We start from the raw sequence: 27,237 nt of genomic DNA on the forward strand, positions 1-27,237 counted from the left end.
CATATAGTCAGTTAAACTTTATTATTTACAAGTTAAATTACACAGCAGCTTTACACAGCATGAGATGGAAAGGAAGGAAGGAGAGAGAGGAGAGGAAGCTGGCTCCTGAAATTCTTGGCTGCCTCAACCTCCTTCTCTTAGGCATAGCAGTCTTCAGTGCTGCTCCCACTCCAAGGCCAAATATCAGGGCTCAGAACACAGGTTTAAGTCAGGTTCTGGCTCTGACAGCCCCAGGGCCACCAAGGCTCCCACTAGCAGCTTCTTCACCGGCGTTGGAGGTGAATGTGAAGGCATCAGCTGCAGGGAGAAAGATTAATGCCAGTTGGGGGAAGCACAGAGATGTTCTACCCTTCACCCAGCCCTACCTAGAACTCACTTTATCTAGGCGATGGCGACAAATGAGGCCACTGGAATTCAGGTAGAAAGTGGAGTAGGCATCATAGGTCCTGGGGAACAGAGAGAGAGGCTTACTGAGGGAGAAGGTGACTGGTCCCAAAGCTTAATCCAAGCATTTGTTTAAACGAGCAGTTCCTAAATTCTGCTACATATTAGATCACCTGGGGAACTTACAAACATCTCTGCTTAGGTTGTGCCCTGTCCCAATTAAATCAGTGTTTGGTGTCAATATTTTTTTAACAATCCTTGAGTATTTCTACTGTGCAGCAGTTTGGGAATTGCTGGTTTAAAAACTTAGATCCAATGTTTGTGGCTGAGCCTAACAATTTCTTGGGATTCTACTCCCAGGCAGAAATTTACCAGGTTGTAAGGCTCAACAAATGAAACAGCACTTTTCATTTGTTCAGTACATTTTCTTTTTTTTTAAAGACAGGGTTTCACTGTGTCACCCAGGCTGGAGTGCAGTAATGTGATCATGGCTCACTGCAACCTCCACTTCCTGGGTTCAAGGGATTCTCCCATCTCAGCCTCCCAAGTAGCTAGAACTGCAGATGCACACCACCATGCCTGGCTAATTTTTGTATTTTTTGGTAGAGACAGGGTTTCACCATGTTGGCCAGAAGGTCCTGAACTCCTTACCTGAGGTGATCTGCCCGCCTTGGCCTCCCAAAGTTCTGGCATTACAGGTGTGAGCCACCACACCTGGCCTGTTCAGTATTTGAGTACCTACCATGTGCTAAGTACTGTCTAGGAAGAAACTGAAGCTCAGAGGTTTTTCTAATATACTCAGTCTCTATTATTTTTTAAAACTAACGTAAACTAAAACAAGTTCCCTGTCCTTGAACAGTCAAGCCAGGATAGGTCAAGGATTGATTGGGAGACTATATCATCTGTAATCCCAGCACTTTGGGAGGCTGAGGCGGGTGGATCACCTGAGGTCCGGAGTTTGAGACTAGCCTGGCCAACATGGTGAAACCCCGTCTCTACTAAATATACAAAAATTAGCTGAGTGTGGTGGTGGGTGCCTGTAATCCCAGCTACCCAGGAGGCTGAGGCAGGAGAATTGCTAGAACCTGGGAGGCAGAGGCTGCAGTGAGCCAAGATGGTGCCACTGTACTCCAGCCTGGGCGATAGAGCAAGACTCCGTCGCCAAAACAAAAAATGACAAGGGAACTGATTATAGTTTGGGTCCTTTCTCAGCTCTCTTACCGGTAAAGCTCATCTTTGTCACGCTTGTAGAACCGCAGAAAGAGCAAGTGGATAGGCAGCCCTACGAGCCGCCACCGGGCTTGCAGGGTCCAATTCTCAGGGTGGCGGGTCAGCTGCAGAACCTCCAAACGAAGCTGTGCAAAATAATTCCAGGCCAGGAAACGGCAGAGGGTCAGTGAAAGAATGTACAATGTCCGGCCCCTGTGAAGAAGGGATAGGAAAGAAATCTAACGATGGCAGAATTAGAAAACCAAACTGGCTTCTGTCCAAGGAAGGGGGAACAGCTGTGAGGAGCAGTCTAGGAGCTTCTCTGGGAAGTGAAAAGAGTCAAGGGTATAGCTTTAGGTCCTTTTCCTCCCCAAGGCCCTACCTGTGCCCCAATGCTCACTTGGTACGTATGTTGAGGATCTCATTGATGAATTCCACATCCAAGGAATACAGACTGTAGTCGTGGGATTGAAGGAAGAGATTGGGAAGCTAGGTGCAAGAAGACAGCATCAACCCAGTGGAGAAGAAAACATAATCCTATTTTTTAGTTTTCTTTTTTTTTTTGAGATGGAGTCTTGCTCTTTTGCCAAGGCTGGAGTACAATGGTGTGATCTTGGCTCACTGCAACCTCTGCCTTCCGGGTTCAAGTGATTCTCCTGCCTCAGCCCCCCTCAGTAGCTGGGATTACAGGCGCGTGCCACCATGCCTGGCTAATTTTTGCATTTTTGGTAGAGACGGGGTTTCACCATATTGGCCAGGCTGGTCTCGAACTCCTGACCTCAGATGATCCAAAAGTGCCTCAGTCTCCCAAAGTGCTGGGATTACAGGTGTAAGCCACAAAGCCCGGCCAAGAAAATGTTTATAACACATTTTTATGCCTTCCTCATGGTTCCCAAAAAGAATCCAGTTGACTAACCCCCTACTTCCAAGGATTACCCACATCCCTTCCCACTGTAGATGAAGACCACTTTTACACTGACTTACCTCTTGTCTCAGTCTCTCATACATGACAGACAGATGTTCCTCCATACTAGGATCTCCTGACGGGGTGGTGGGGGAAGGGTGGGCAGTTCCAGGGGCTTGGAAAGGTATCAAAGCCCCAGGATAGGGGCAGGGAGGTCCCTCAAAAAGGCTTCTAAGCCCATCCAGGCAGCCGTTATGCAACTCAGGTTCTGGTCCCTCCTCCCCATTTCTTGGAGGGAGAGCCACCCATGCTGAGTTGAGGGCCTGAATCTGAAGGAGAGGTAGTGGGGGAGGCTGGGGAAGACGCTGGGTGGGAGGCCGTGGGGGCAGGGGAGACCAGAGAAGAGGATAAGATGGGGAAGTGGTTGTTGTGGAGGGGGGCCAAAGGGGTGGGAATGGTAGACTCCCTGGAGAAAGCTGGTCCTAAGGAGACAACAAAAGGTAAAAACATAAGAATCCACTTGCCTAACACCCCTTCATCCCTTGGATGCTCAACAGGCTTCCAATACCTATATTTTCCTGACAGAATGGATGGAATCACTATAGCAAAAAAGGGATGGATTCATCTCCATCTCCACTGAAAACAAGAGGGAACCATTTTATGTGACACAAGTACAAGTACCGGTACCTCCCAAAAATACTAGCAAACATCTTTATTTTTTTGAGACGAAGTCTTGGTGTCCCCCAGGCTGGAGTGCAGTAGCCTGATCTCAGCTCACTGCAACCTCCACCTCCCGGCTTCAAGCGATTCTCCTGCCCTAGCCTCCCAAGTAGCTGGGATTACAGGCACCCGCCACCACGCCCGGCTAATTTTTGTAATTTTAGTAGAGACGGGGTTTCACCATGTTGGCCAGACTGGTCTAGAACTCCTGACCTCAGGTGATCCATCCGCCTCGGCCTCCCAAAGTGCTGGGATTACAGGCGTGAGCCACCGCGCCCGGCCACATTCCTTGAAGATTCCAACACTGGGGGCAGTTTCACCTCTCTTATTGCAAGAATCATGTAATACATACTTGATGAGTGAACGAATAACAGGTTTTATTGTACTGTGGATGAAATGCTGTGGCCTGTACCTCTCCACGCTTAAGTGTGCTAGGCAAATGTACAGAGAAAAGAACATCCAGCTGAAGCTAGGAATCTAAATTCTAATTCCACCCCGTAACTTTAGGTACTCTCATTCCCTATGCCTCCGCTTCCTACAAATGTCCTACAAATGAGGACAATAAAGCCTCACTGGGTTATAAGGCCTATATGAGATAATGACAGCCCCTCTAATGACAGCCAAACCTCAGGAGACAGTTATAGGCTGGCCTTCATTCTCCTGGGTTTACCGACGTTGAAACTGCGAGGGGAGGTCACCCAAAGTCAGGCCTGACCCGAGTCCCTCCACTCCCAAGGAACCCCCCGGGGGACTGTCTCACTCCAGGGAAGGCGGGCCGACCGCTCGGGTACCTCGGTCCCCGACGGTGTCCCAGAGGCGCCGTCTCTGCTGGGGGCGTGGCCATCTTGCCAGCCCCGGCGCACGGCCCGAACCGGGTGCACACTGGCCGGCCTTCCTGCCAGGACCGCTCTCCGGGTGCAAGATGCGCAGGCTGCTGTGGGTGCCCTGCGGGTCTGCTCTGGGCCGCAGATTTCCGGGGCGGCGCCGCGGCCGGGCTGCGAATCTCTCCGCCCCTGCCCTTCAAATCACCTCCAGGCACAGGTAACAGAGGACAGTAGGGCGCAACGCACCTCGCTGCCCGGCCTTCACCCCGCCTGTGAGCCCTCAGCCCTGGGGCACCGATGTCCCTGCGATCCAGGCTCGGCAGCGGCGCCTTCCAGCCCCAACGACCCCTAGCCAGTCCACGCGCCGCAGGGCACAGGTGGGAAGGGGCGGTGGGTGTCACTGCGCCTGCGCGGAAACCGGTGCGCGCTCCGCCCCGCGCACCGGTTCTGAGGAGGGTCTCTCCCCGCCCCCTCTCCTCTCTCCCGCTGTTCGGCTCTCACCTGGGGTCGAGCCTGGTAGGCACGGAGGCAGGGGCCGAGACGCCGAGCCGCACCCCGGCTGGGTTGGTACATGATCTTCCGGGAGTGGAGGAGCCTCCTGAGTCCGACCTCCGGCCTCCTCACAGGGGTGAGCGCGCCCCGGAGCCGGCTTCGTGAAGGGGAAAGGAGTGGGGGAAGGGGCTGAGGGAGGGAAACGGAGATGTCGCGCGCTTGCGCACCGCGGGCTTAACCGAAGTGGCTGTAGCGCTCTATCGGCAGTAAGTGCGCTTGCGCTCGCGGGCTCGGAGGCTGCCTGAATGCGCTTGCGCAAGTTAGCAGCCCAAGCGCCGATTTCACAGCTGAGGCATTTGCGCAAAAAGCTAAGGAAAAAAACAGCGCCGAACCGGGGGCAACGACAGTGAGGGATGGGGCGGCTGAAATAATAAGTTTTTCAACAGCTCTTGTGATAAAAATAAATACTTTTATTGCTCTGGTTAAAAGAAAGATACAAATGACTTGAAGCTGATAAGCCCGCTGAATGAATGAATGAATGAATGAATGTATCCATCTGTTATGAGGGTTGGGCTTTGGCTCTTTCCCGTAGTGAGGGAGAAATAATACTGTGAAGATGTGACACGGGGCTGCGGTCACCAAGGCCTGGTGCTGCGTCGTTCCTGCAGGTTTCGAATGAACCTGGCGTTGAATATGTCCCCACCCATTGTCCAGGACTGGGCTGGTGGGGCCGGGGCCGGGGCCTGTGGAGGAGCTGTGTGCACAGGCTTCTCCCCAGACCCGTCCTGCGATAAGGCCTGCTCCTCACTGGCAGACCTGGTAGGTGCGGAGATGGAGAGTGGGTTATAGGACTACTAAAGAGGAAATTAAGATTACAGACTCTTCAAGGTCTCGGGCCAGGTTTTAATGTAGGACACATGATGGGTATGATGCTGGAACCATTAGTGCTATGTCCAAATTCAAAATCTCTTAGAGAACCTTTATTCCAAACGGAAGAACAGAGTTGAACCTGTAGGGAAAGGAGCTTGGAGGATGTAAGGTAGAAGGAATTGTGGGAGGAGCTGGTGTTGAGTTCATACAGTAAGATTTCGGAGTAGGAAGTGGTTGAGAGTGATGTTAGGAAGGGAGTCAGACGGTGGTGGGAGGCTGTTAGGGGAGGGGTTTAGACCTCACCTATTCTTTGTTTCCTGTTCTCCCTGCTTGGAGTCTTGGTTGCCTGTGGAAATACCAGGCATATGAATGGGAAGGCAGGAGTAGATAGTGAATGTGGCCTACTTGATTTGAGGGTAAGGAGAAGTTAATACTTACCTGTATTGGGGGATGAGGAAGTCACCCCCCCATGGCGGCTGTAGCAGCAGCTTTGGGCTACCAGCCCTGGGGGAGTCCCCCTGTAGAAGAAATGGGAGATGATGGGGAGGAGACTATGGATGAAAGATGGGTGGGTATGGAGGAATCAGAGGAGAGGAGTAAAAGGAATAGCACAGGAACAAAGAGAAGGGGGTAATTATCATTCCTAAGGGGTTTTAATCAAAGCTGTGCCCCAGAAAAGGGTGGGGAACTGAAGTTCATTTTATACCCAAGATTTTCTGAAGCACCTCTGATTTATTGCTCTGTTCTTTCTAGTTGAGGTAATGTGTCAAATCTATGGCTAGATGTGATCTAAATCATGTCATAAGAACAGACTCACATGTAGTCAAAAATTTGTTGGATCAGGTACTCTGGTGTTTGGTTTGGAAAACAGGGTTACCTTAAGTATAAGATTCCTTAGACCAGGCCGGGTGTGGTGGCTCATGCCTGTAATCCCAGCACTTTGGGAGGCCGAGGTGGGCAGATCCCAAGATTAGGAGATCGAGCCTGGCCAACATGGTGAAACCCCATCTCTACTAAAAATACAAAAATTAGCCAGGTGCAGTGGTATACTCCTGTAATCCCAGCTACTCGGAGGCTGAGGCAGGAGGATTTCTTGAACCGGGGAGGTGGAGGTTGCAGTGAGCCAAGATCATGCCACTGGACTCCAGCTTGGCGACAGAGTGAGTGAGACTCCGTCTCAAAAACAAACAAACAAAAAAACAAAAAGATTCGTTAAACCAGAGGGAAACAGGAGTGACAAGGCTGAATTTTGAATTTCGGAGGAAAAGGAAGGGGGCTTCTGTAAATAGGGTGACAGATTGTGTTGGACTCTCCACAGAAGTAAGGGTGTGTCTTGAGAGAGATCCAGGGGTTTAGTGGAGCAGACATCAGGTAATCAGAGTGGGAAGAGGAATACAGGAGGCAGGAGGTAATTAGTGGATACAGAGGTGATGGTAAGCCTTGACATCTCAGCAACGGCTGGCCCAGAATCTTTACTCTACTTCTACCTTTTGGTAGAAGTCACTGGGGAGAACTGGAGGTTCCTGGAAGGAATGAGGGAGTAATAGAAGCCCACGCACAAGGATTCAGGACCTACATGAGAGGAGACACAGAATCTGCAGAAGGACTAACAGTGAAGATGGAGATAGGCAGACATCAGATACAGGAGCTTTGAGGCTCCTGGGAAAAAGACATGCAGATCTCAGAAATGAAGAAATGAGAGGGACAGAGGTCCTGAGATCCCAGGAGAATAAAGGGTGACGCACAAATGAGGCTGACAAGCTTTTTTTGTGTGTGAATTCTTTTTTTTCATTGAAAATGTCAATTTAGAAAACACAAAAGAATTCATATTTTATTGAGACAACATTGAGAGGGTAAAGAAAAGGGAAGAGTGAGTAGGGGAGAGGAGGAGATCCGGCTCCCAAGGATTTCAGGAAACACAGTGGGGCACCTGATCTAGCATACATTCAGAGGGTAGGGAGGGGAAAGGATCTAGCTATACCCTGGGCATGGAGCAGGGAAGGTCGTCCTTGCTATGGAGGAAAGGAGAGAGGAAGGACAGAGGAAAAATGGTCCCCTATTTGATCGCGACAGTCTCACAAGATGGGAATATATCAGCATCTAGCTACCAGAGGGATGGATACAGGAGGGGATTTCAGGATCTAACAGATCCTTGAGACTCTGGATCTATTCTCAAGAAACAAGCTCCCTCAGATAATGGATCTAGGGGAAAAGGTGGTGTCAGCCAGTCTCCTTTAGAAACCCCAAAGCAACATCAGTTTGGGGTTCCCTGACACCTACACAAAATGTGGAAATGAAGAGTTTGGCAATGTTGAGTAGATCCCTTTGGGGAGCTGGTAAGTCCCTGTCCTACCTAACTAGACTGCTCTGAAGCAGAGCTTGCTCACTGGCAGCCGTTCCCAGGCTCAAAGGGCAAGTATTAGAGCCACCAGTAGACACTAGAGGGAATATGGGGTTTATCCCATGGATAAGACTCCTTAAAAAGTTTCCCTGGCAGAGGACGCCTAGACCTTCCATGGTGTTCTAGGGTTTGACAGCAAGCAAGAATGTGCTTCTCTAAATGTATGAGCCACCCAACCAAGGGGTCTGGCGACAGATCAGGCTGTCTGTGGGGACGGTATTTAGAGCCCAAGTTAGGAGAGAAGGGGTGCTTTTGTGGTAAGAAAAGCTACAAAGTGTTAGGCCATTTGAGTCCCTGACAACCCTAATGTCTAAGAAAGTAGAAGAGGGAATCTTAGGGGCTCTGTCAGGTTCCACTGGGTCCTACAGGATGCAATGGAAGAGTGGGTCTGGGGTTCTCAGGGAGGGTGTCTCTGCCCACCCCAGGTCTCCCAGGGAGGGGAGAGGGTAGCTGTCTGTCAGTATCGACTCTCCTCAGAGCGGGGAAGGGAGCTGTGGAAGGATGTTATGGACGGGAGGAAGGGAGAGGGGAGACGGGGGGGAGAGAAAAACAGATAAGTCAGAAGTGAAGAGAAAGCTAGGGAGAGAAATAAAGGAAATGCCCACTCCCTGCCTGCTGGGTGGACTCTTGGCACACAGGCCAGTAGCTGCCCCTTCCCCAGCAAGAGTTAAGCCAAGATCTCCCCAATCTTAGAAGGCTCCATTCCCCCAACTCGATGGATCCCTGTTCTTCCTACCATTCCACACAACTCTCACATTAAAGCCAGGGTCCCTAGGCTTCATATAAAGTCCTGTTCTGCTCTTTCACTGTATTTTTTTCCCCAGATCACTTACACTTGTATTTTTCTTGAAAGGTTCCAGGACTCCCCAATCCACCCATCTTATTGATCCATCTCCCTGATGGATTCAAATTGCCCTTTGCCATTTCTAACATCCTCTTTGATAGCTGTGAGGCTCCTTAGCCCTTCAACTCCTGTTACCTGGTGCGACGACGTTGGGCTGGGCTGCCCCCAGGGTCAGCAGCCAGCAGAAGGCGGGCAGTAGGGTGTGGGGGGCAGAGGCGCAAAGAACGCAGCAGCTCCTGCTCTGGCACAAAGGGGCGGAGGGGACCTCTTTCTGGTGAGTTTCCCAGGCTGCTGGAGCGGGGGGGTGGGTGGGCTGGAGGTGTGGCACGGCGAGGGGCCCTGTTTAGGGGCCAAGGAGGCTCCACAGCCACCTTCAGAACTAGGGACAGGGAGAATAAAGAGCAAGTCAGAAAAAGAAAAAAAGAGAGGGAAGGAAGAGATAAGAGTCATGACAGCAAAGATTTGGGTAGAAAAAAATCTGAGTCTTTTTTTTTTTTCTTTTTTGAGATGGAGTCTTGCTCTGTCACCCGAGCTGGAGTGCAGTGGTGTGATCTCGGCTCACTGCAACTTCCATCTCTCAGGTTCAAGCCATTCTCCTGCGTCAACCTCCCGAGTAGCTGGGATTACAGACACGTGCCACCATGTCCAGTTAATTTTTGTATTTTTAGTAGAGACAGGGTTTCACCATGTTGGCCAGGCTTGTCTCAAACTCCTGGACTCAGGCGATCCATCTGCCTCAGCCTCCCAAAGTGCTGGGATTACAGGCATGAGCCACCGTGCCCGACCCAAGAAATCTGAGTCTTTAGAGAGAACGCATCCTTCCCCTGGGTCCCCTGAGCATTCTCTTCCCTTGTGTTAAGATCCCCCAGGCCCAGACACCCAACCCTTGCCCCTCTTACATTCTCGGTCACTAGAGGAGTATGGCTTGATGTCTCCCTCTGCTCTCTTGGGTGGCAGCTTCCTTGCTGGAGCTGGTAGTGGAGGGGACACAGGCAGGGTAAGCGTTAGGAGACATACTTTGTACCCCTCCTCCCAGTCACTACCCCACAACCCCAAACCTTTGCTCCCTGACACCGCAGTTCCTCCTGGGAACTTGCAGGAGCAGCACCATGGCAATGCCAGCACACCAAAAGGGAATTTGCGGGGAAGGTGGAACACTTCTGAGGAGAGCCAGAAGGAGTAGGCCAAACACAGAGCTAGGGAGAAAGATCTAAGGGGAGACTGGGGGCCTGGGAGATGCAGGAGAAGGGCAGCCAAGGGGAGCGAGCTCTTACTGTCAGTGAGTGCTGTCACGGCCCCCTGGGATTCTGGGGCAATGGAATGGTCCCAGCCGGGCCAACGAGGACCCTGGGTTCCTCTGGATGAGATGGACAAAGCCCTTGGTTAATCAGGAATTGCTCTGGAGAGGTCAGGGGAGGTTTGGAAGGAGGGCAGAATCTCTCCTTCCTATACAAAGATGGGAAGAGACTGAAGTTTTATTAGGTTAAAAAATAAAAAGGATGAGGAGAAAATAAATAGGGGCATCTGAAAAGGAGCTATCAAAGTAAACGGGAGGCTGATATAATGTCCACAGTTCAGCCTCCTCCTCTGCACTTCTCTGCTTGCTCCCCACTTTCCCTCTCGAGATTCTCCATCATGTGTGGCAAATGAAAGACTTCTCAGCGAATTCACTTAGGCTTTATCCACAGCACCCTCCCATGAAGGCCTGAGTCCCACCATCCTTGTTGGCCCTCACTCCCTCTCACAGCCTGTGGTTCAGCACGAGCTAAGTGGGAGAAGCCTTGGAAACCAAAGCGAGGCATGGACATGAGGTGCCTCTCAGTGCCTGACACTGTGATTCTTATAGCTGGTTCCAGACTGCTCTTTGGATGGTGGTTACTCCCTTTCCTGGCCACAGAGCCAGCTCAGGAAGAGGGCTCTTCTGTGCAAACAAGCATTGTACAGCCGTTAGAAGTTGATAAGGTGGAGGGGTGAGAAAGTGGAAGGAGTATGGCTCAGACTGGCAGTAAGAGTGAGTGAGAGTGTGAGAGAGAGAGAGAGAGTGTGAGTGTGTGTGTGTGTGTGTGTGTGTGTGTGTGTGTGTGTGAGTGATGGGGAATCTGGACAGCATTTTAGTGCCTCTGAGGTTTGGTTTCTTCAGATCAATTTCATTAACGGGTTGGAAACATTATAAATTCTGAGTGTTATCTTCTAAAACTAACATTTAAACTTTGGGCCATTTGTGTCACTATTCTGTGACTTCGAATTGAAGGGCTGTTTGCACCAGCCTGTCCCTCACTGGCTGACAGAAGCCTGGGGTTTACAAAGGAGCCTGACTCTGGCCTATGTTGCTGGACCTGAACTAGCGAGAGGGTCCATTGACATCAGTTGTCAAACAGGCTCCCAATGAGCTTGCTTGGTTAAAAATCTTGCCAAGTACAAAATGCACTGAGCTCCCATGAGGGCAAAGGCAAACAGGCATGACTGCAGGAGACTTGGGTTGCTTTAGAATTTCCTAAAACTGCCCACAGATAACACTGTACTCCGTGGCGTGTAGAGTAAATAGCCATCACTGCACTACAGTTCCACCCCTTCAATACAGGCTTTACCAGCGGGCGTGGGATCAACTGCAGCAGCACGAGAGTGTCGAGTTGCCCTCAGAGAGGGAGCAGGGGGCCCTGTGAGGAAGGAAGCAGCGGTGCCCCTCAGTGAGGGGCCAGCAGGACCAAGAGTCCATCTCTTTCCTTTCCCTCACCCCGATTACATGACCAACACAAGGTGAGAAAACTTACGATGTTGATGGGCAAAGAAGCCTTCAAAGATCACAAAGTTGTTCACCTGGAAGATGAAATAAACAAAATACAATCCTGCGTCACTTCACGAGGGAGATACAATCTGAGAAATACGTCATTAGGTGATTTCATTGTGTAAACATCACAGAATGTACTTACACAAACCTGGACACTATAGTCTACAACACACCCAGACTATTGTACAGCCTGTTGCTCCTAGGCTACAAACCTGTACATCATGTTACTATACTGAATGTTGTAGGCTTTTTTTTTTTTTTTTTCGAGAGGCAGGGTCTCGCCCTGTCACCTAGGCTGGAGTGCAGTGGCACCATCACAGCTCACTGCAGCATTGACCTTATGGACTTAAATGATCCTCCCATCTCAGCCTCCTGAGTAGCTAGGTGCATGTTACCACATCTGGCTAGTATGTTTTTAATTTTTATTCATTTATTTTGAGACAGAGTCTTGCCCTGTCGCTCAGACTAGAGTGCAATGGAGCGATCTTGGCTCACTGCAACCTTTGCCTCCGGGTTCAAGCAGTTCTCCTGCCTCAGCCTTCCAAGTAGCTGGGATTACAGGCGTGTGCCACCATGCCTGGCTCATGTTTTGTATCTTTAATAAAGACGGGGTTTCACCAAGTTGGCCAGGCTAGTCTTGAACTCCTGACCTCGTGATCCACTCACCTTGGCCTCCCAAAGTGGTAGGATTACAGGCGTGAGCCACCACGCCTGGCCTAATTTTTTTGGTAGAGATGGGGTCTCACTATGTTGCCCAGGCCAGTCTCAAACTCCTAGGCTCATGCGATCCTTCTGCCTCAGCCACCCAAAGTGCTGGGACTATAGGTGTGAACCACCATGCTCAGCCAGCTGTAGGCAATTCTAATGTAATGGTTTGGCCAGGTGCGGTGGCACACACCTGTAATCCCAGCACTTTGGGAGGCCAGGGCAGGTGAATCACAAGGTCAAGAGATCCAGACCATCCTGACCAACATGATGAAACTCTGTCTCTACTAAAAATACAAAAATTAGCTGGGCACAGTGGTGTGCGCCTGTAGTCCCAGCTACCTGGGAGGCTGAGGCAGGAGAATCACTTGAACCCGGGAGGCGGAGGTTGCAGTGAGCCGAGATCCTGCCACTGCACTCCAGCCTGGGCGACAGAGTGAGACTGTCTCAAAAAATAATAATAATGGTTCAGCTGATGTATCTAAACATAGAAAAGGTACAGTAAAAATATGGTACAATCTTTATACCATATTTTTGTAGCACATGACTCTATAGCTGTCTGCTGGCCACTCAGCACATACTTGGGTACAGAGCCCTGTGTTAGGAAAATCATAGGAGGAAGAACAAAAGCCAACCTTCTTATCTTTGATAACAGACCCAGTAAAAAAACTCAGACCCCAACAGGCTGATCCTAAAGTTCACAAGAAATTGCAAAGGATCTCAAATAGCCAAAAAAACTATCTTGAAAAAGAATAGGCCGGGTGTGGTGGCTCACACCTATTATCCCAGCACTTTAGGAGGCCAAGGCAGGTGGACCACTTGAGGTCAGGAGTTCGAGACCAGTCTGGCCAACATGGTGAAACCCCGTCTCTACTAAAAATATAAAAATTAGCCGGGCATAGTGGCACATATCTGTAATTCCAGTTACTGGAGGCTGAGCACGATAATCGTTTGAGCCTGGGAGGTAGAAGTTGCAGTGAGCATGAGATCATGCCACTGAACTCTAGCCTGGGTGACAGAGCCAGATTCCATCTCAAAAATAAATAAATAAATAAATAAACAAAAGCTAAAATTGGGCCAGGTGCTGTGGCTCACGCCTGTAATCCCAGCACTTTGGGAGGCCGAGGCAGGTGGATCACAAGGTCAGGAGTTCGAGACCAGTCTGACCAACATAGTGAAACCCCGTCTCTATTAAAAATACAGAATTAGCCTGGCATGGTGGCACATGCCTGTAATCCCAGCTACTCAGGAAGCTTAGGCAGGAGAATGGCTTGAATCTGGGAGGTGGAGGTTGCGGTGAGCCCGGTGAGCCGAGATCACACCATTGCACTCCATCCTGGGCAACAAGAGCAAAACTCCGTCTCAAAAAAAAAGCTAAAACTGTGAAATTATTAGAATGAAACATAGGGGTAAGTCTTCATGACCCTGGATTAGGCAAGCTTCTTTTTTTGCTTGAATCCACCTCCTGGGTTCAAGCAATTCTCCTACCTCAGCTTCCCGAGTAGCTGGGACTACAGGCATGTGCCACCATGCCAATTTTTCTGTATTTTTAGTAGAGATGGGGTTTCACCATGTTGGCCAGGATGGTCTGGATCTCTTGACCTCGTGATCTGCCCACCTCGACCTCCCAAAGTGCTGGGATTACAGGCGTGAGCCACCGCACCCAGCCAATTTTTTGTATTTTTAGTAGAGACGGGGTTTCACCATGTTGGCCAGGATGGTCTGGATCTCTTGACCTCGTGATCTGCCCACCTCGGCCTCCCAAAGTGCTGGGATTACAGGCATGAGCCACCGCACCCGGTCAATTTTTTGTATTTTTAGTAGAAACCGGTTTAACCATGTTGGCCAAGGTGGTCTTGATCTCTTGATCTTGTGATCTGCCTGCCTCGTCCTCCCAAAGTGCTGGGATTACAGGCGTGAGCCACCACGCCTAGCTGGCAAGTTTCTTAAATATGACACCAATGCACAAGAAACAAAAGAAAAATTGTACTCCATCAAATTTGTTTTTTTGAGATTTGAGTCTCACTCTATCACCCAGGCTGGAGTGCAATGGTATGATTTCAGCTCACTGTAACCTCTGCCTCCCAGGTACAAGTGATTCTCCTGCCTCAGCCTCCCAAGTAGCTGGGATTATAGGCGCCCAGCACCACACCCAGCTAATTTTTGTATTTTTAGTAGAAACAGGGTTTCGCCAGGTTAGCCAGGCTGGTCTTGAACTCCTGACCTCAGGTGATTCACCCACCTCGGCCTCTCAAAGTGCTGGGATTACAGGCGTGAGCCACTGCGCCAGGCAATTTTTTTTTTTAATGGATGAGAGGTTTCTATGTTTCCCAGGCTGGCCTTGAATGCCTAGCCTCACTTCCTCATGTGCCAGGACAACAGGCCTGAGCCACGGTGGCTCACCAAAATAAAAATCTTATGCTTCACTTTTCACTAAGAGTGGCTGGTCTGTAATCCCAGCACTTTGGGAGGCTGAGACGAATGGATTATCTAAGGTCAGGAGTTCAAGACCAGCCTGACCAATATAGCAAAACCCTGTCTCTACTAAAAAATACAAAAATGTGCTGGGGGTGATGGAGGGCACCTGTAATCCCAGCTACTCAGGAGGCTGTGGCAGGAGAATCGCTTGAACCCGGGAGGTGGAGGTTGCAGTGAGCCGAGATTGCACCACTGCACTCCAGCCTGGGAGACAGAGCAAGACTTTGTCTCAAAAAAAAAGCAACTCATACATCTGATAAGTGTGTCATGTCTAGAATATATGAAAAACTCTTATAACTCAACAACAAAGAACACAATTTAAGAATGGACTAAAAAATAAATAAAAAAGAATGGACAAAGGACTTGAATAAACTTTTCTCTAAAGAAGATATACAGCCGGGCACGGTGGTTCACACCTGTAATCCCAGCACTTTGGGAGGCCGAGACGGGTGGATCACAAGGTCAAGAGATCAAGACCATCCTGGTCAACATGGTGAAACCCCGTCTCTACTAAAAATACAAAAAATTAGCTGGGCACGGTGGCGCGTGCCTGTAATCCCAGCTACTCAGGAGGCTGAGGCAGAATTGCCTGAACCCAGGAGCGGAGGTTGCAGTGAGCCGAGATCGCACCATTGCACTCCAGCCTGGGTAACAAGAGCAAAACTCCGTCTCAAAAAAAAAAAAAAAGGCTGAGGCAGGGGGATGACTTGAGGTCAGGCGTTCAAGACCAGCCCGGCCAAGATGTGAAACTCTGTCTTTACTACAAATACAAAAAAATTAGCCAGGCATGGTGGTGTGCACCTGTAATCCTAACTATTCGAGAGGCTGAGGCAGGAGAATTGCTTGAGCCCAGGAAGTGGAGGTTGCAGTGAGCTGAGATTGCACCACTGCACTCCAGCCTGGGCAAGAGAACAAGACTACGTCTCAAAAAAAAAAAATTCAGGAGAGTTCAAATGGGTGGGGGAATTCAAGGAAAGATATGCTGGAGGGCAGGATGCTACTTTGATAACTAGTAACTATTAATTTTATAGTTACTTCATTATATTTTCACATTCAATTTGGCTTTCACAACAATCCTGGAAATCACTATTTGAAAGAAGAGGTGGGTAAATACAGTCTTGGAGACCTGGCTTGGCTTGGCCAATGCCAAGTAGCTACAAGTGGCAGGGCTGGGCCTCAACTTCCAGATTCTGATTCCAGCTGCAGTGTTTCAGCCAGGAAAATCGTGTAGTCATTACGAGTTTACTCAGGGTTGGACTCGTTGGCTCATGCCCGTAATCCCAGCATTTTGGGAGGCCAAGGTGGGTGGATCACTTGAGGTCAGGAGTTTGAGACCCTACCTCTACTAAAAATACAAAAATTAGCTGGGCATGGTGGCGTGTGCCTGTAATCCTAGCTACTCAGGAGGCAGAGGCAGGAGAATCAATTGGCCCTGGGAGGCAGAGGCTGTAAGTGAGCTGAGATTGCACCACTGCACTTCAGCCTGGGTGACAGAGCAAGACTCTATCACACACACACACAAAAAGAGTTTACTGGGGGTTGGGCATGTTGGCTCACATGGATAGCTTGAGCCCAGGAGTTCAAGACTAGCCTGGGCAACACAGCAAGACTTCATCTTTACAAAAATATTTTTTAAAATTAGCCAGACTATCCTGATACTACTGGAAAAAAAAAATTTTTAAAAAGACAAAAAAAAAAAAAATTAGCCAAGCATGGTGGCTTACACCTGTAGTCCCAGCTACTTGGGAGGTTGAGGTGGGAAGGTTTCCTTTTTTTTTTTTTTTTTTTTTTTTGAGACGGAGTCTCAATCTGTTGCCCATGCAGGAATGCAATGGTGTGATCTTGGCTCACTGCAACCTCTGCCTCCCAGGTTCAAACTATTCTGCCTCAGCCTTCTGAGTAGCTGGGATTACCGGAGCGTGCCACCACACCCAGTTAATTTTTGTATTTTTAGTAGAGGTGGGGTTTTGCCATGTTGGCCAGGCTGGTGGTAGGGAAGATCTGCACTCCAGCCTAGGAAACAGAGCAAGACCTTGTCTCAAAAAGAAAAAAAAGTTCACTGGTTAAATGACTATGGGTTCAAATGTGAACTCTACTATTTACTGGCTGTGTGAACTTGGTTAAGTCACTAATTTGTATAAACCCAAAATAGTTTTAATAATAGTACCTACTTCAGAAAGACATGCAAGGATCCACTGAGATGATGCATATAGATACCACATAGAGCCTATGAAATATTATTTACATGCTACACTGCTCTGGCCTTACATTTCAACTGGGTAATATATTTCTTTTTTTTTTTCTTTTTCTTTTTGCAGCCCCAGTTGTTGCATGGGTAATACATTTCATGTCAAATACAATACTGTGCTCCAGGGCTGGGTGTGGTGGCTCATACCTGTAATCCTAGCACTTTGGGAGACCAAGGTGGGCAGATCACTTGAGGTCATGAGTTTGAGATGTCTGGCCAACATGGCAAAACCTCATCAATACAAAAACTAGCTGGGTGTGGTGGTGGGCGCCTGTAATCCCAGCTACTCAGGAGGCTGAGGCAGAATTGCTTGAACCTGGGAGGCCAAAATTACGCCACTGCACACCAGCCTGGGCGACAGAGCAAGGCTGTCTCAAAAAAAATAAATAAATACTGTGCTTCTTCCACTGCTCTCTGCTGCCTCTCAATGGAACAATGATGTACTGCAGGAACACAGGAACACCCTACCTTGTCCCTTGCCTTGACCTTGCTGTAATGTCTACCAACTCATCCTCATCCTCCCCCAAGAAGCACATGCCCAGCACTCCAATGACACCACACTACTTGTAGTGCCCTGAAAGGTGGTTTAATACCTCTCTGCCTTTGCTCATGCTGGTTCCTCTATATGATATGTACTTTAGCCTTTTGTCCACCTGACAAACACTTGCCTTTTAAAATTAGACATGTCGCTGGGAGCGGTGGCTCAGGCCTGTAATCCCAGCACTTTGGGAGGCCGAGGAGGGCGGATCACCTGAGGTCAGGAGTTTGGGACCAGCCTGATCAACATGGTGAAACCCTATCTCTACTAAAAATACAAAATTAGTCGGGTGCGGTGGTGCATGCCTGTAATCCCAGGTACCCAGGAGGCTGAGGCAGGAGAATCACTTGAACCCAGGAAGCAGAGGTTGCAGTGAGCTGAGATCATGCCACAGCACTCCAGCCTGGGCAACAAGAGCAAAACTCCATCTCAAAAAAAAAAAAATGATTAGACATGTCGTCTTTCTTTACCCAACCCCCTGCCCAAGACAGCATTCATATCATGTTCCTATGCCTCCTCTTTAATCATGTCTGTCAAATCATGTTACAATGGATTAGCTGTCCATGTTCCTATCCAAGTCTAACTCGTCAACCAAATCCCAACCCCAGCTGCCCACTCAATGATATCACTTCAACAGTTCCCTCCACTTCCTCTGACATAATCATATTTTCTCTCTACCAAATCATTCTCGTGCTATTTGTTCTCCCATCTGAAAAGGATCAACTCTCTTTTGATCCACTTCACTCCCCAGCTCTTGCTCTATTTCTGTTCCCCTTAAAGCAGCATTTATAAGAGTGGCCTATTCTTGCTGTGTTCCTAGCTTCTCAGTCTCCTAGACTCACTCCATCCAGGCTTCCACACACTGCTGTATCAAAACTGCTCATCAAGATCACCAATGGCCTAAGAGATAAATCCAACGGTAACATCTAAGACCTCTTTGCTCCTTGATCAGCAGCATATGACCCAGTAAACCATTCCTTCCTTTTGGGAACACTTTCTTCAGTGGCCTTTCAGGTCACCTTACTTTCCAGTTTTGTTTTTTTTTTTTTTTGAAATGGAATTTTGCTCTCATTGCCCAGGCTGGAACGCAATGGCATGATCTCGGCTCACTGCAACCTCTGCCTCCTGGGTTCAAGCGATTCTCCTGCCTCAGTCTCCTGAGTAGCTGGGATTACAGGCATAAGCCACCCCTCTCGGCTGATTTTTTATGTTTATTTATTTATTTTTGAGATGGAGTCTTGCTCTGTCACCAGGCTGGAGTGCAGTGGCTCGATCTTGGCTCACTGCAACCTCCACCTCCTGGGTTCAAGCGATTTTCCTGCCTCAGCTTCCTGGGACTACAGGTGCATGCCACCACGCCCAGCTAATTTTTGTGTTTTTAGTAGAGACAGAGTTTCACCTGTTGGCCAGGATGGTCTCCATCTCTTGACCTCGTGATCCACCCACCATGGCCTCCAAAAGTGCTGGGATTATAGGCGTGAGCTACTGCACCTGGCCTGTTTTCATCTACCTCACTAGTCACTCCTTGGTTGCTTTTGCTGGTCTTCTCTTCCCTCATTTTTTTTTTTGTTGTTGTTAGAACTCAGCAAAGGAAAATTTCGGTTTGTTGTTGGACAATATTGTTTCACACACATCAAATAGGCCTAAATAAATAAATAAGCAGTAATTTCATAGACAAAAAAGGAAAATAAATGAAACCTTTTATCCTGGCCTTTTTAACCATCTCATACAAACGAACTAGTTACGGTACAGCTAACTACATACATTAAAAAAGCTACTGGAATGCTCAGAATAAGACTTTTTTTGTTGTCATTTTTGCTTTTTACAAGGATTTTTTTTTTTTTTCTCCTTTGAGATTATAATGAACATGATCACATTGCAAGTAAAGTCAGAAGTAGGACATAGAACCCTCCAAAGGCTAGCTTGGTCATCTGAGATCATTAAAAATGACTAACAAAAAAAAAAAATACAAAATAAAAAGAAAAAAAAAAAATGACTGACGTGGCCAGGCACGGTGGCTCACGCCTGGAATCCCAGCACTTTGGGAGGCCAAGGCAGGCAGATCACAAGGTCAAGAGATCAAGACCATCCTTGCCAACATGGTGAAACCCCTTCTCTACTAAAAATACAAAAATTCGCTGGGCGTGGTGGCGGGTGCCTATAGTCCCAGCTACTCCAGGGGCTGAGGCAGGAGAATCACTTGAACCCAGGAGGCAAGCCGAGATCGTGCCACTGAACTCCAGCCTGGTGACGAGTGAAATTTCATCTTAAAAAAAAAAAAAAAAGACCGACCCTAACAATATGTATTAAAAAAAAGTAAATAAAATGTAAATAAAAAATACAAACTTCCTTTTTAAAGTACTTTAAAAAAAAAGCAAGGCCTTGGAAGTTTTTGTTCTTTTTTCTTCCTGTTGCAAATTCTCTGGTTTGGATTGGGTGGTGGCAAGTGTGTGTCACCTGCAGTGGTGCTGCCCACAGTGGGCAAGCAGGCCTCTCGAGGACGACCACGTTTAGATTATGAATGGGAAGTGGAGGGTGAATAGGTCACGGTGTCCTTTTATGTTGTTGTTGTTTTGAGACGAAGTTTCGCTCTGTCACCCAGGCTGGAGTGCAGTGGCATGATCTTGGCTTATTGCAACATCCACTTCCTGGGTTCAAGCAATTCTCCTGCCTCAGCCTTCCAAGTAGCTGGGATTACAGGCGCCTGCCACCACGCCCAGCTAAGTTTTGTATTTTTAGTAGAGACAGGGTTTCACCATGTTGGCCAGGCTGGTCTCAATCTCCTGACCTTGGGAGCCCACCTCGGCCTCCCAAAGTGCTAGGATTACAGGCGTGAGCCACCGCGCCCAGCCCTGGCCTTTTTTTAAAGTATAACTTTTCCTTTTTTGTTGTCTAATCATCCTCATCGGCCTTCTGCTGCTTGGTATCAACATCATCATCTTCAGCTGCCCATTTGTCCATAGTGCCTCGGCTGCCTTGTTTTCAACTCCGTTCTTTTCCTCACCATCACCTTCCTCCTCCTCCTCTTTCTCCCCACCTTGTTCCTCTATCTTTATGTACCTCAGTCTCCTGCTCCCCATTTTCCTCATTAGCATTCCCATCAGCATGGGCATCTCTTCCACTTTCTGCCTCCTCCACAGCTTCTCCTTGAAGTCCTTGGTGGTGATCGCGGAGCTGGTGTCTGACGTGGTGGGGCACGCCAGTGATGCGGTGCAAGGGATTAAGAAGAAAGCAAGAGTTCAGGGACTCTGTCGATTAAGCTGCCAGAGTCTGAGGTGGCAGAGGATGTGCATGGCGGAGGTGGCTGTGGTGAGCAGGACAGTGAACCAGCGACAATGCAAAGATGGGTTTTTAGAGCAGCCAGCTGGGGGTCCTCACTTAAAGAGGGCCCAAGGGGCAGCTTCTCTATCTATAATCTTTCTATGGCGATGCATCCTGTCTCTGCTTTAAATACCAGATGTCTGCTGAAAACTCTCTTCCCCAAACCTCCTCTCTGATCTCCAGGGAAGTATCCAACTGTCTACTCAACCTGGACATATCACAGACATCGCCAATTGACATATTAAAAATGTACTCCTGGCCAGGCGTGGCGGCTTACACCTGTAATCCAAGCACTTTGGAGGCCAAGGCAGGTGGATCACCTGAGGTCGGGCGTTCAAGACCAGCCTGACTAACATAGTGAAACCCCGTCTTTAAAAAAAATAAAATAAAAAATAAAAAAATAAAAAAATGTACTCCTAATATTTTTCCCCAAAGCTGATCTAACTGCCATCGCAGTTAAAGCAACTTCATCCTTCCAGCTGCTCAGGCTTTGGGGTTGTCCTAAAGTCCTCTTTCTCCACATCCAGTCTATCAGGAAATCTTACTTGTTTTACCTTCAAAATGTGTAAAATGTGACCACTCTTTACCATCACTACTGCTACCACCTTGGTCTGAGCCACCAGCATTTTTCAACAAGAATGTTGCTGCCTCATTAGTTTACTTGCCTCTACTCTTGCTCTCTTATTGCCTGTTCTTAACAGCCAAGGTGATCTTGTTAAAAACAAAACAAAAAACCAAAAACAAACAAACAAAAAAAAAACAAGATCACAGCCAAAGTAGTCTTGTTTTTTTGTTTCCGTTTTTTCAGACGGAGTCTTGCTCTGTTGCCCAGGTTGGAGTGCAGTGGTTCGATCTCGGCTCACTGCAACCTCTGCCCTCCCAGTTCAAGTGATTCTCCTGCCTCAGCCTCCCAAGTAGCTGGGATTACAGGCACCCGCCACCACACCCGGCTAATTTTTGTATTTTTAGAAGAGACCTCAGGTGATCCTGACCTCAGGCGATCCGCCCACCTTGGCCTCCCAAAGTGCTGGGACTACAGGCGTGAGCCACCATACTAGGCCTGATCTTATTTTTTAGTTAAAAGTAAAAGATAGTCATTGCTATAGCCTATAAGGCCCTTCCTTCCCCATTACCTCTCTGATCTCATCTCCTACCATACTCCCCCCTCACTCATGCTGCTCTAGACACAGGCTATTTGCTCTTTCAGGCAAACTCCCACCTCACGGCCTTCACACTGGTGGTACCCTCTGTCTGGGATGCTCTCTCTCCAGGTATTACTTGGCTTTTTTTTGTTTTTTTGAGACAGTTTCACTTTGTTACCCAGGCTGGAGTGTGCAGTGGTACCATCTTGGCTCACTGCAGCCTCGACCTCCTGGGCTTAAGCGATTCTCTTGTCTCAGCCTCCCAAGTAGCTGGGACCACAGGTGCGTGCCACCACACCTGGCTAATTTTTGTATTTTTTGTAGAGATGGGGTTTCACCATGTTGCCTAGGCTAGTCTCAAACTCCTGGACTCAAGTGATCTGCCCACCTAGGCCTCCCAAAGTACTAGGATTGCAGGTGTAAGCCACTGCGCCCAGCCTTGGCTTTTCTGACTTCCTTTCAGTTATGCTCAAATGACACATTCTCAGTGATGATCCCTTTCAACCTGCAACCCCACATACTCCCCACCTTACTTGAGTACTCCCAAGCCCTCTTACTTGCTCTCATTTTTCCAGAACACGTGTTAACTATAGTATATTCCTGTTTATTATGTTTGTCTCTCCAGCAAGAATATAAGCTCCATCACTAAGATAGGCACTTTTGTCAGTTTCTTTTTTTTTTTTTTTGAGACAGAATCTTGCTCTATTCCCTAGACTGGAGTGCAGTGGCTCGATCTCAGCTCATTGTAACCTCTGCCTCCCAGGTTCAAGCGATTCTCCTCCTGAGCAGCTGGGATTACAGGCGCACACCACCATGCCAGGCTAATTTTTGTATTTTCAGTAGAGATGGGGTTTCACTATGTTGGCCAGGCTGATCTCGAACTCCTGGCCTCAGGTGATTCATCAACCTCAGCCTCCTAAAGTGCTGGGATTACAGGTGTGAGACATTGCGCCCAGCCCTTTTTTCCTTTTTGGGATAAAGTCTGGCTCCGTCACTCCAGCTGGAGTGTAGTGGTGCGGTCTTGGCTCACTGCAGCCTCCACCTCCTGGGTTCAAGCGATTCTCCTGCCTCAGCCTCCTGGGTAGCTGGGATTACAAGCACCCACCACCATGCCCCATTAATTTTTGTATTTTTAATAGAGATGGGGTTTCACCATGTTGACCAGGCTGGTCTTGAACTCCTCACCTCAAGTGATTCACCCACCTCAGCATCCCAAAGTGCTGGGATTACAGACGTGGGCCACTGCACTTGGCCTTTTTTTTTTTTTTTTTTTTTTTTTTCTGTCTGTCTCTGTGGCCCAGGCTGTAGTTTAGTGGTGAGATGTTGGCTTACTGCAACCTCTGCCTCCCAGGCTCAATGATTTTCCCACCTCAGCCTCTCGAGTAGCTGGGACTACAGGCTTGCGCTGCCACATCTGGCTAAATTTTTTTTTTTTTGAGATGGAGTTTTACTCTTGTTGCCTAGGCTAGAGTGCAATGGTATGATCTCAGCTCACTGAAACCTCTGCCTCCCAGGTTCAAGCGATTTTTGTGCCTCAGCCTCCAGAGTAGCTGAGATTACATGTGTGCACCACCACGCCTGACTAATAAGAGATGGGGTTTCTCCTTGTTGGTCAGGCTGGTCTCGAACTCCCGACCTCATGTGAACCACCTGCCTTGGCCTCCCAGAGTGCTGAGATTACAGGTGTGAGCTCCCGTGCCCAGCTTTTTGTATTTTTGGTAGAGACAGTTTAGCCATGTTGCCCCAGGCTGTTGTCTGTTTCATTGAGTAAAGCATTCCTAGTGCCCAGAACACTGCCAGGCACTCAATATTTGTTGGATGAATGGATAGCATTAGTAACATTTTGTTGACTTAGTTATAAACAAGACCTCCTTCCCCATATTAGGCCAAAGCTCCCTGAGGACAGGGGATATATATTATTCTGGACCCTTAATAAATATTGACTGACTACATGAATAATGGGCTGTGTGAAAACAAGGAGGTGAAAATAAGCTGGCTATGTTTGGGTTGGAAATTAGGTGTAAGGGTCAGGTGCGGTGGCTCATCCCAACACTTTGGGAGGCTGAAGCGGGCAGATCACTTGAGGCTATGAATTCAAGACCAGTCTGACTAACATGGTGAAACCCCAACTCTACTAAAAAAATACAAAAATTAGCCAGGCATGGTGGTGCATGCCTGTAATCCCAGCTACTTGGGAGGCTGAGGCATGAGAATCACTTGAATCCCAGAGGCAGAGGTTGCAGTGAACTGCTATCGCACCACTGCAATCCAGCCTGGGCAACAGCAAGACTCCATCTCACCAAAAAAGAAAAGAAAAAGAAAATTAGGTGTAGGAAACAACTTTTGGTAAAGAATCAAAATAAGTCCGGGCGGCCGGGCACGGTGGCTCACGCCTGTAATCCCAGCACTTTGGGAGGCTGAGGCGGGTGGATCACGAGGTCAAGAGATCGAGACCATGCTGGTCAACATGGTGAAACCCTGTCTCTACTAAAAATACAAAAAATTAGCTGGGCATTGTGGCACGTGCCTATAATCCCAGCTACTCAGGAGGCTGAGGCAGGAGAATTGCCTGAACCCAGGAGGCGGAGGTTGCGGTGAGCTGAGATCGCGCCATTGCACTACAGCCTGGGTAACAGGAGCGAAACTCCGTCTCAAAAAAAAAACAAAAAAACAAAATAAGTCCGGGCATGGTGGCTCACAGCTATAATCCCAGCACTCTGGGAGGGTGAGGCAGGTGGATCTCTTGAGCGCAGGAGTTCAAGACCACCCAATACAACATAGTGAAACCTCATCTCTACAAAAAATAAAAAATTAGCCAGGCATGGGGGTGCATGCCTGTAGTCTCAGCTACTCAGGAGACTGAGGTAGGAGTATCGCTTGAAGCCTGGAAGGTTGGGCTGCAGTGAGCCAAGATCCTGCCACAGCACTCCAGTCTGGGCAACATTAGGAGATTCTGCCAAAAAAAAAAAAGCTGAGTGTGGTGGCTCATGCCTGAAATTCCAGCACTTTGGGAGGCTGAGGTGAGCGGATCACAAGGTCAGGAGTTTGAGACCAGCCTGGCCAATATGGTGAAATCCCGTCTCTACTGAAAATACAAAAATTAGCTGGGTGTGGTGGTGGGCACCTGTAGTCTCAGTTACTCAGGAGGCTGAGGCAGGAGAATTGCTTGAACCTGGGAGGCGGAGGTTGCAGTAAGCCAAGATCACGCCATTGCACTCCAGCCTGGGCAACAGAGCGAGACTCCATCTCAAAAAAAAAGAAAAAGAAAAATCAAAATAGATGAGAAAGAAATCACTATAAGATGAGAGATTGTACCACAACACAAAGAAAGGGCCTGGTTGTAGAAAATGAAACCTATATGACAGGAAATAAGGAACTTTTGGAAGTCACCACTTCTTTGCCGTAAATAATAAATAAATTCATTGTGAATGCTCAGCAGTGATCTATTCTCTGAAACCTCTAACCTGTGGGACCGTGGTCTCCAGATTGTAGTGCTTATTCAGGAATTTCAGCAGCTTCGGTGAGGGTCGGTCAATAGCCAGTTGGTGTGGTTCCACTCTCTCCTTCTGCAGGGAACAGGAGACTCAGGGTAGGAGGAAGTATGGGGAAAGCATGCCAACAGGAAGCCAGAAGCCTGGGAAGGGAATAGGAGGACATGGGAACATGGGGAGGTGGGAGGCAGGGCTTCTGGAAAGGCTCAGGGCAAAGGAGTCCCTAGTTTGGATAAACCAGTGAAGAGGTAAGTGATACCTGCAACATATACTGGAAGAGTTCTCGCCCATGGCCATGGCGTTGCACAGACTCATGGATGTAGAAGTCCAGGATGCAAAGTGGTTCTACTTCATTATGAGCCTCACGATCATCCTGAGAAGGAAAAAATATGTTTTAGGCCCCCCAGCATCTCTGCTGCCTCCTAACCTCCATCACTTTTGTTCTCAGGAACCAAGGTATACGAACTCCCAGCTTCCAATAACACTCACCAGTACAAAGAGCTTCTTGTATCCAACTTTGATGAAACCAATAATGGCTCCTTTGCCAGCCCTGTAGGACAGGGAAAATAATGAACAAGCTAGTGGTAACCAGCTGGAAGAGATAGTCAAAGATGGGGGAAGGGCCGAGGGAGGAAGGAATTAAGTATGGGGTAGAAGAGCATGTGGCCACTCACGGTCGCGCCGAACCGTCTTTGAGAATATAAACAACATGGCGGTTACTCTGCATCCTTGATGCACTAGTGATGGGAGCGGAAAGATTCTGGGCCTGCAGGTAAGATTAAGTCAGACTTTCTGTAAGTCCCTCCAGAGGACCCAGGCCTCCCTTATCTACCATCCCCACAGATGTCCCCCCTTTACTCCATCTAAAAACTCTCCAGTACCTTGGCAGAAGCCTTGCCCAGTTCATCTATAATGGTCATAATTTGCTGCTGCAGATCAACACTATAAAAAGAGAGGAAATAAAGAGTCAGATACTCACTGAATTAGCGGGTCCTGGGCAGTCAGTCCTGGGAACCTGGGAACCTGGGCCACAACTCCAACCCAGGTTCAACACTGAAGGCTCCCTGCCTTTGCCTGGGAGTCTTCCAATCTGATTTCCCACCCCACCCTTCTGAAACCCAAACTTCTGTCACACATTTCAAGGTGGCACACTCCCTCCGCCCTTAAGGTTATTGTGGGGAAGCAGAAAGGCCGGGTCAACCACATCCTTTGGTTGGGACATTTTGGGCCCGGGCCAAAAGGTCACAGATCCAAGCGCTGATCAATCCCACTAGGCCGAGGGTCAGAGGTCAGCAAAAAGGCAGCCCAGGACACCAAAAGGAGCGGTCACTCCTCAGTGAGAAGGGGGCGTGGTGCCTGAACCAGGTTTGGAGAGGAACCGGGAGAAAAGGGCCATGGGGCGGGTTTGAGCTGTCACCGAGCCGGCGTTGTGGTTCCGGGTCGGCGGGCTGGGGGCCTCAGGTGCTGGTCCAGCACCGTGATCCGCTCCGGGAACAGCGCGTCCACATCGAACGGGAACTCCATGGCCCATTGTGCGCGGCCGGACCCGCCCCACGCGACGTCACTTCCGCCCCTCCCCTCGCCGCGCCGCCCCTCGGAGTCTTTATTTCCAGGAGCCCCGTCTGCAGACTTTGCCCCTAGCTTCCAGGAAACTGCCCAGGGCCCCCATTTTTCTTGCCAAACCAGCTGTGGTGTCCCTAGCAATGCCACTCCTTCCCATCCCTGCATCCCATGGCAGTTGAGTGCCGTCGTGACCTATCTTCCTTGGCCCAGTGTCTCACTGTCCAGCCTTTTAGCCCCTCAGTGAACAGTGGGCCATGCTGTGAATGTGGAGTGGGGCCCACAACAGGCATCTTGACAGAGTGACACAACTGCCCA

The 27,237-nt window shown here is 48.8% G+C and overlaps 2 protein-coding genes across 8 annotated transcripts; both read right to left on the reverse strand.

Moving 5' to 3' along the window:
* Window positions 1-2: 2 nt before the first annotated feature.
* CUNH6orf136 (chromosome unknown C6orf136 homolog) lies at window positions 3-4,776 on the reverse strand. The gene is given in 9 exon segments (XM_012433881.3): window positions 3-297; window positions 377-446; window positions 1,606-1,806; window positions 1,994-2,082; window positions 2,578-2,979; window positions 4,009-4,079; window positions 4,082-4,333; window positions 4,336-4,527; window positions 4,530-4,776. Coding segments are annotated over 9 exon segments (1,476 nt in total). The 5' UTR covers window positions 4,615-4,776; the 3' UTR covers window positions 3-183.
* Window positions 4,777-4,890: 114 nt separating this feature from the next.
* Window positions 4,891-26,895, reverse strand: ATAT1 (alpha tubulin acetyltransferase 1). 7 transcript variants are annotated; one of them, XM_012433886.3, is made up of 13 exons: window positions 26,495-26,754; window positions 26,241-26,301; window positions 26,034-26,125; window positions 25,849-25,909; window positions 25,619-25,732; window positions 25,333-25,434; window positions 11,420-11,465; window positions 11,237-11,305; window positions 9,548-9,619; window positions 8,784-9,027; window positions 5,842-5,921; window positions 5,707-5,749; window positions 4,891-5,349 (listed from the first exon to the last, which is right to left on the reverse strand). In XM_012433886.3, exons 1-13 carry the CDS (start codon window positions 26,563-26,565, stop codon window positions 5,169-5,171), a joined length of 1,236 nt encoding a protein of 411 aa, XP_012289309.1. In that variant the 5' UTR covers window positions 26,566-26,754; the 3' UTR covers window positions 4,891-5,168. The 7 variants fall into 7 exon arrangements, with proteins under 7 accessions (XP_012289309.1, XP_012289306.1, XP_012289305.1 ...); XM_012433882.3 differs by lacking the exon at window positions 26,495-26,754 and adding an exon at window positions 26,777-26,895 and having other exon boundaries at window positions 4,894-5,349; XM_012433883.2 differs by lacking the exons at window positions 11,237-11,305; window positions 26,495-26,754 and adding an exon at window positions 26,777-26,895 and having other exon boundaries at window positions 4,893-5,349.
* Between the last annotated feature and the right edge of the window lie 342 nt (window positions 26,896-27,237).

This window comes from Aotus nancymaae, unplaced genomic scaffold (genome assembly GCF_030222135.1).
Source record: "Aotus nancymaae isolate 86718 unplaced genomic scaffold, 86718_ANA_hifiasm-v0.15.2.pri h1tg000027l, whole genome shotgun sequence".
Taxonomy (NCBI): Eukaryota; Metazoa; Chordata; class Mammalia; order Primates; family Aotidae; genus Aotus; species Aotus nancymaae.

Bases quoted from the DNA above. Each gene is read 5' to 3' on its own strand.
- ATAT1 (XM_012433882.3), bottom strand. From the start codon at position 26,883: ATGGAGTTCCCGTTCGATGTGGACGCGCTGTTCCCGGAGCGGATCACG. The intron at 25,733-25,848 runs GTGAGTGTTATT...TTTCCTTCTCAG, and splicing joins ACAAGAAGCTCTTTGTACTG to GATGATCGTGAGGCTCATAA. The intron at 9,620-11,236 runs GTAAAGCCTGTA...CTCCACTACCAG, and splicing joins AGTTGATCCCACGCCCGCTG to CTCCAGCAAGGAAGCTGCCA.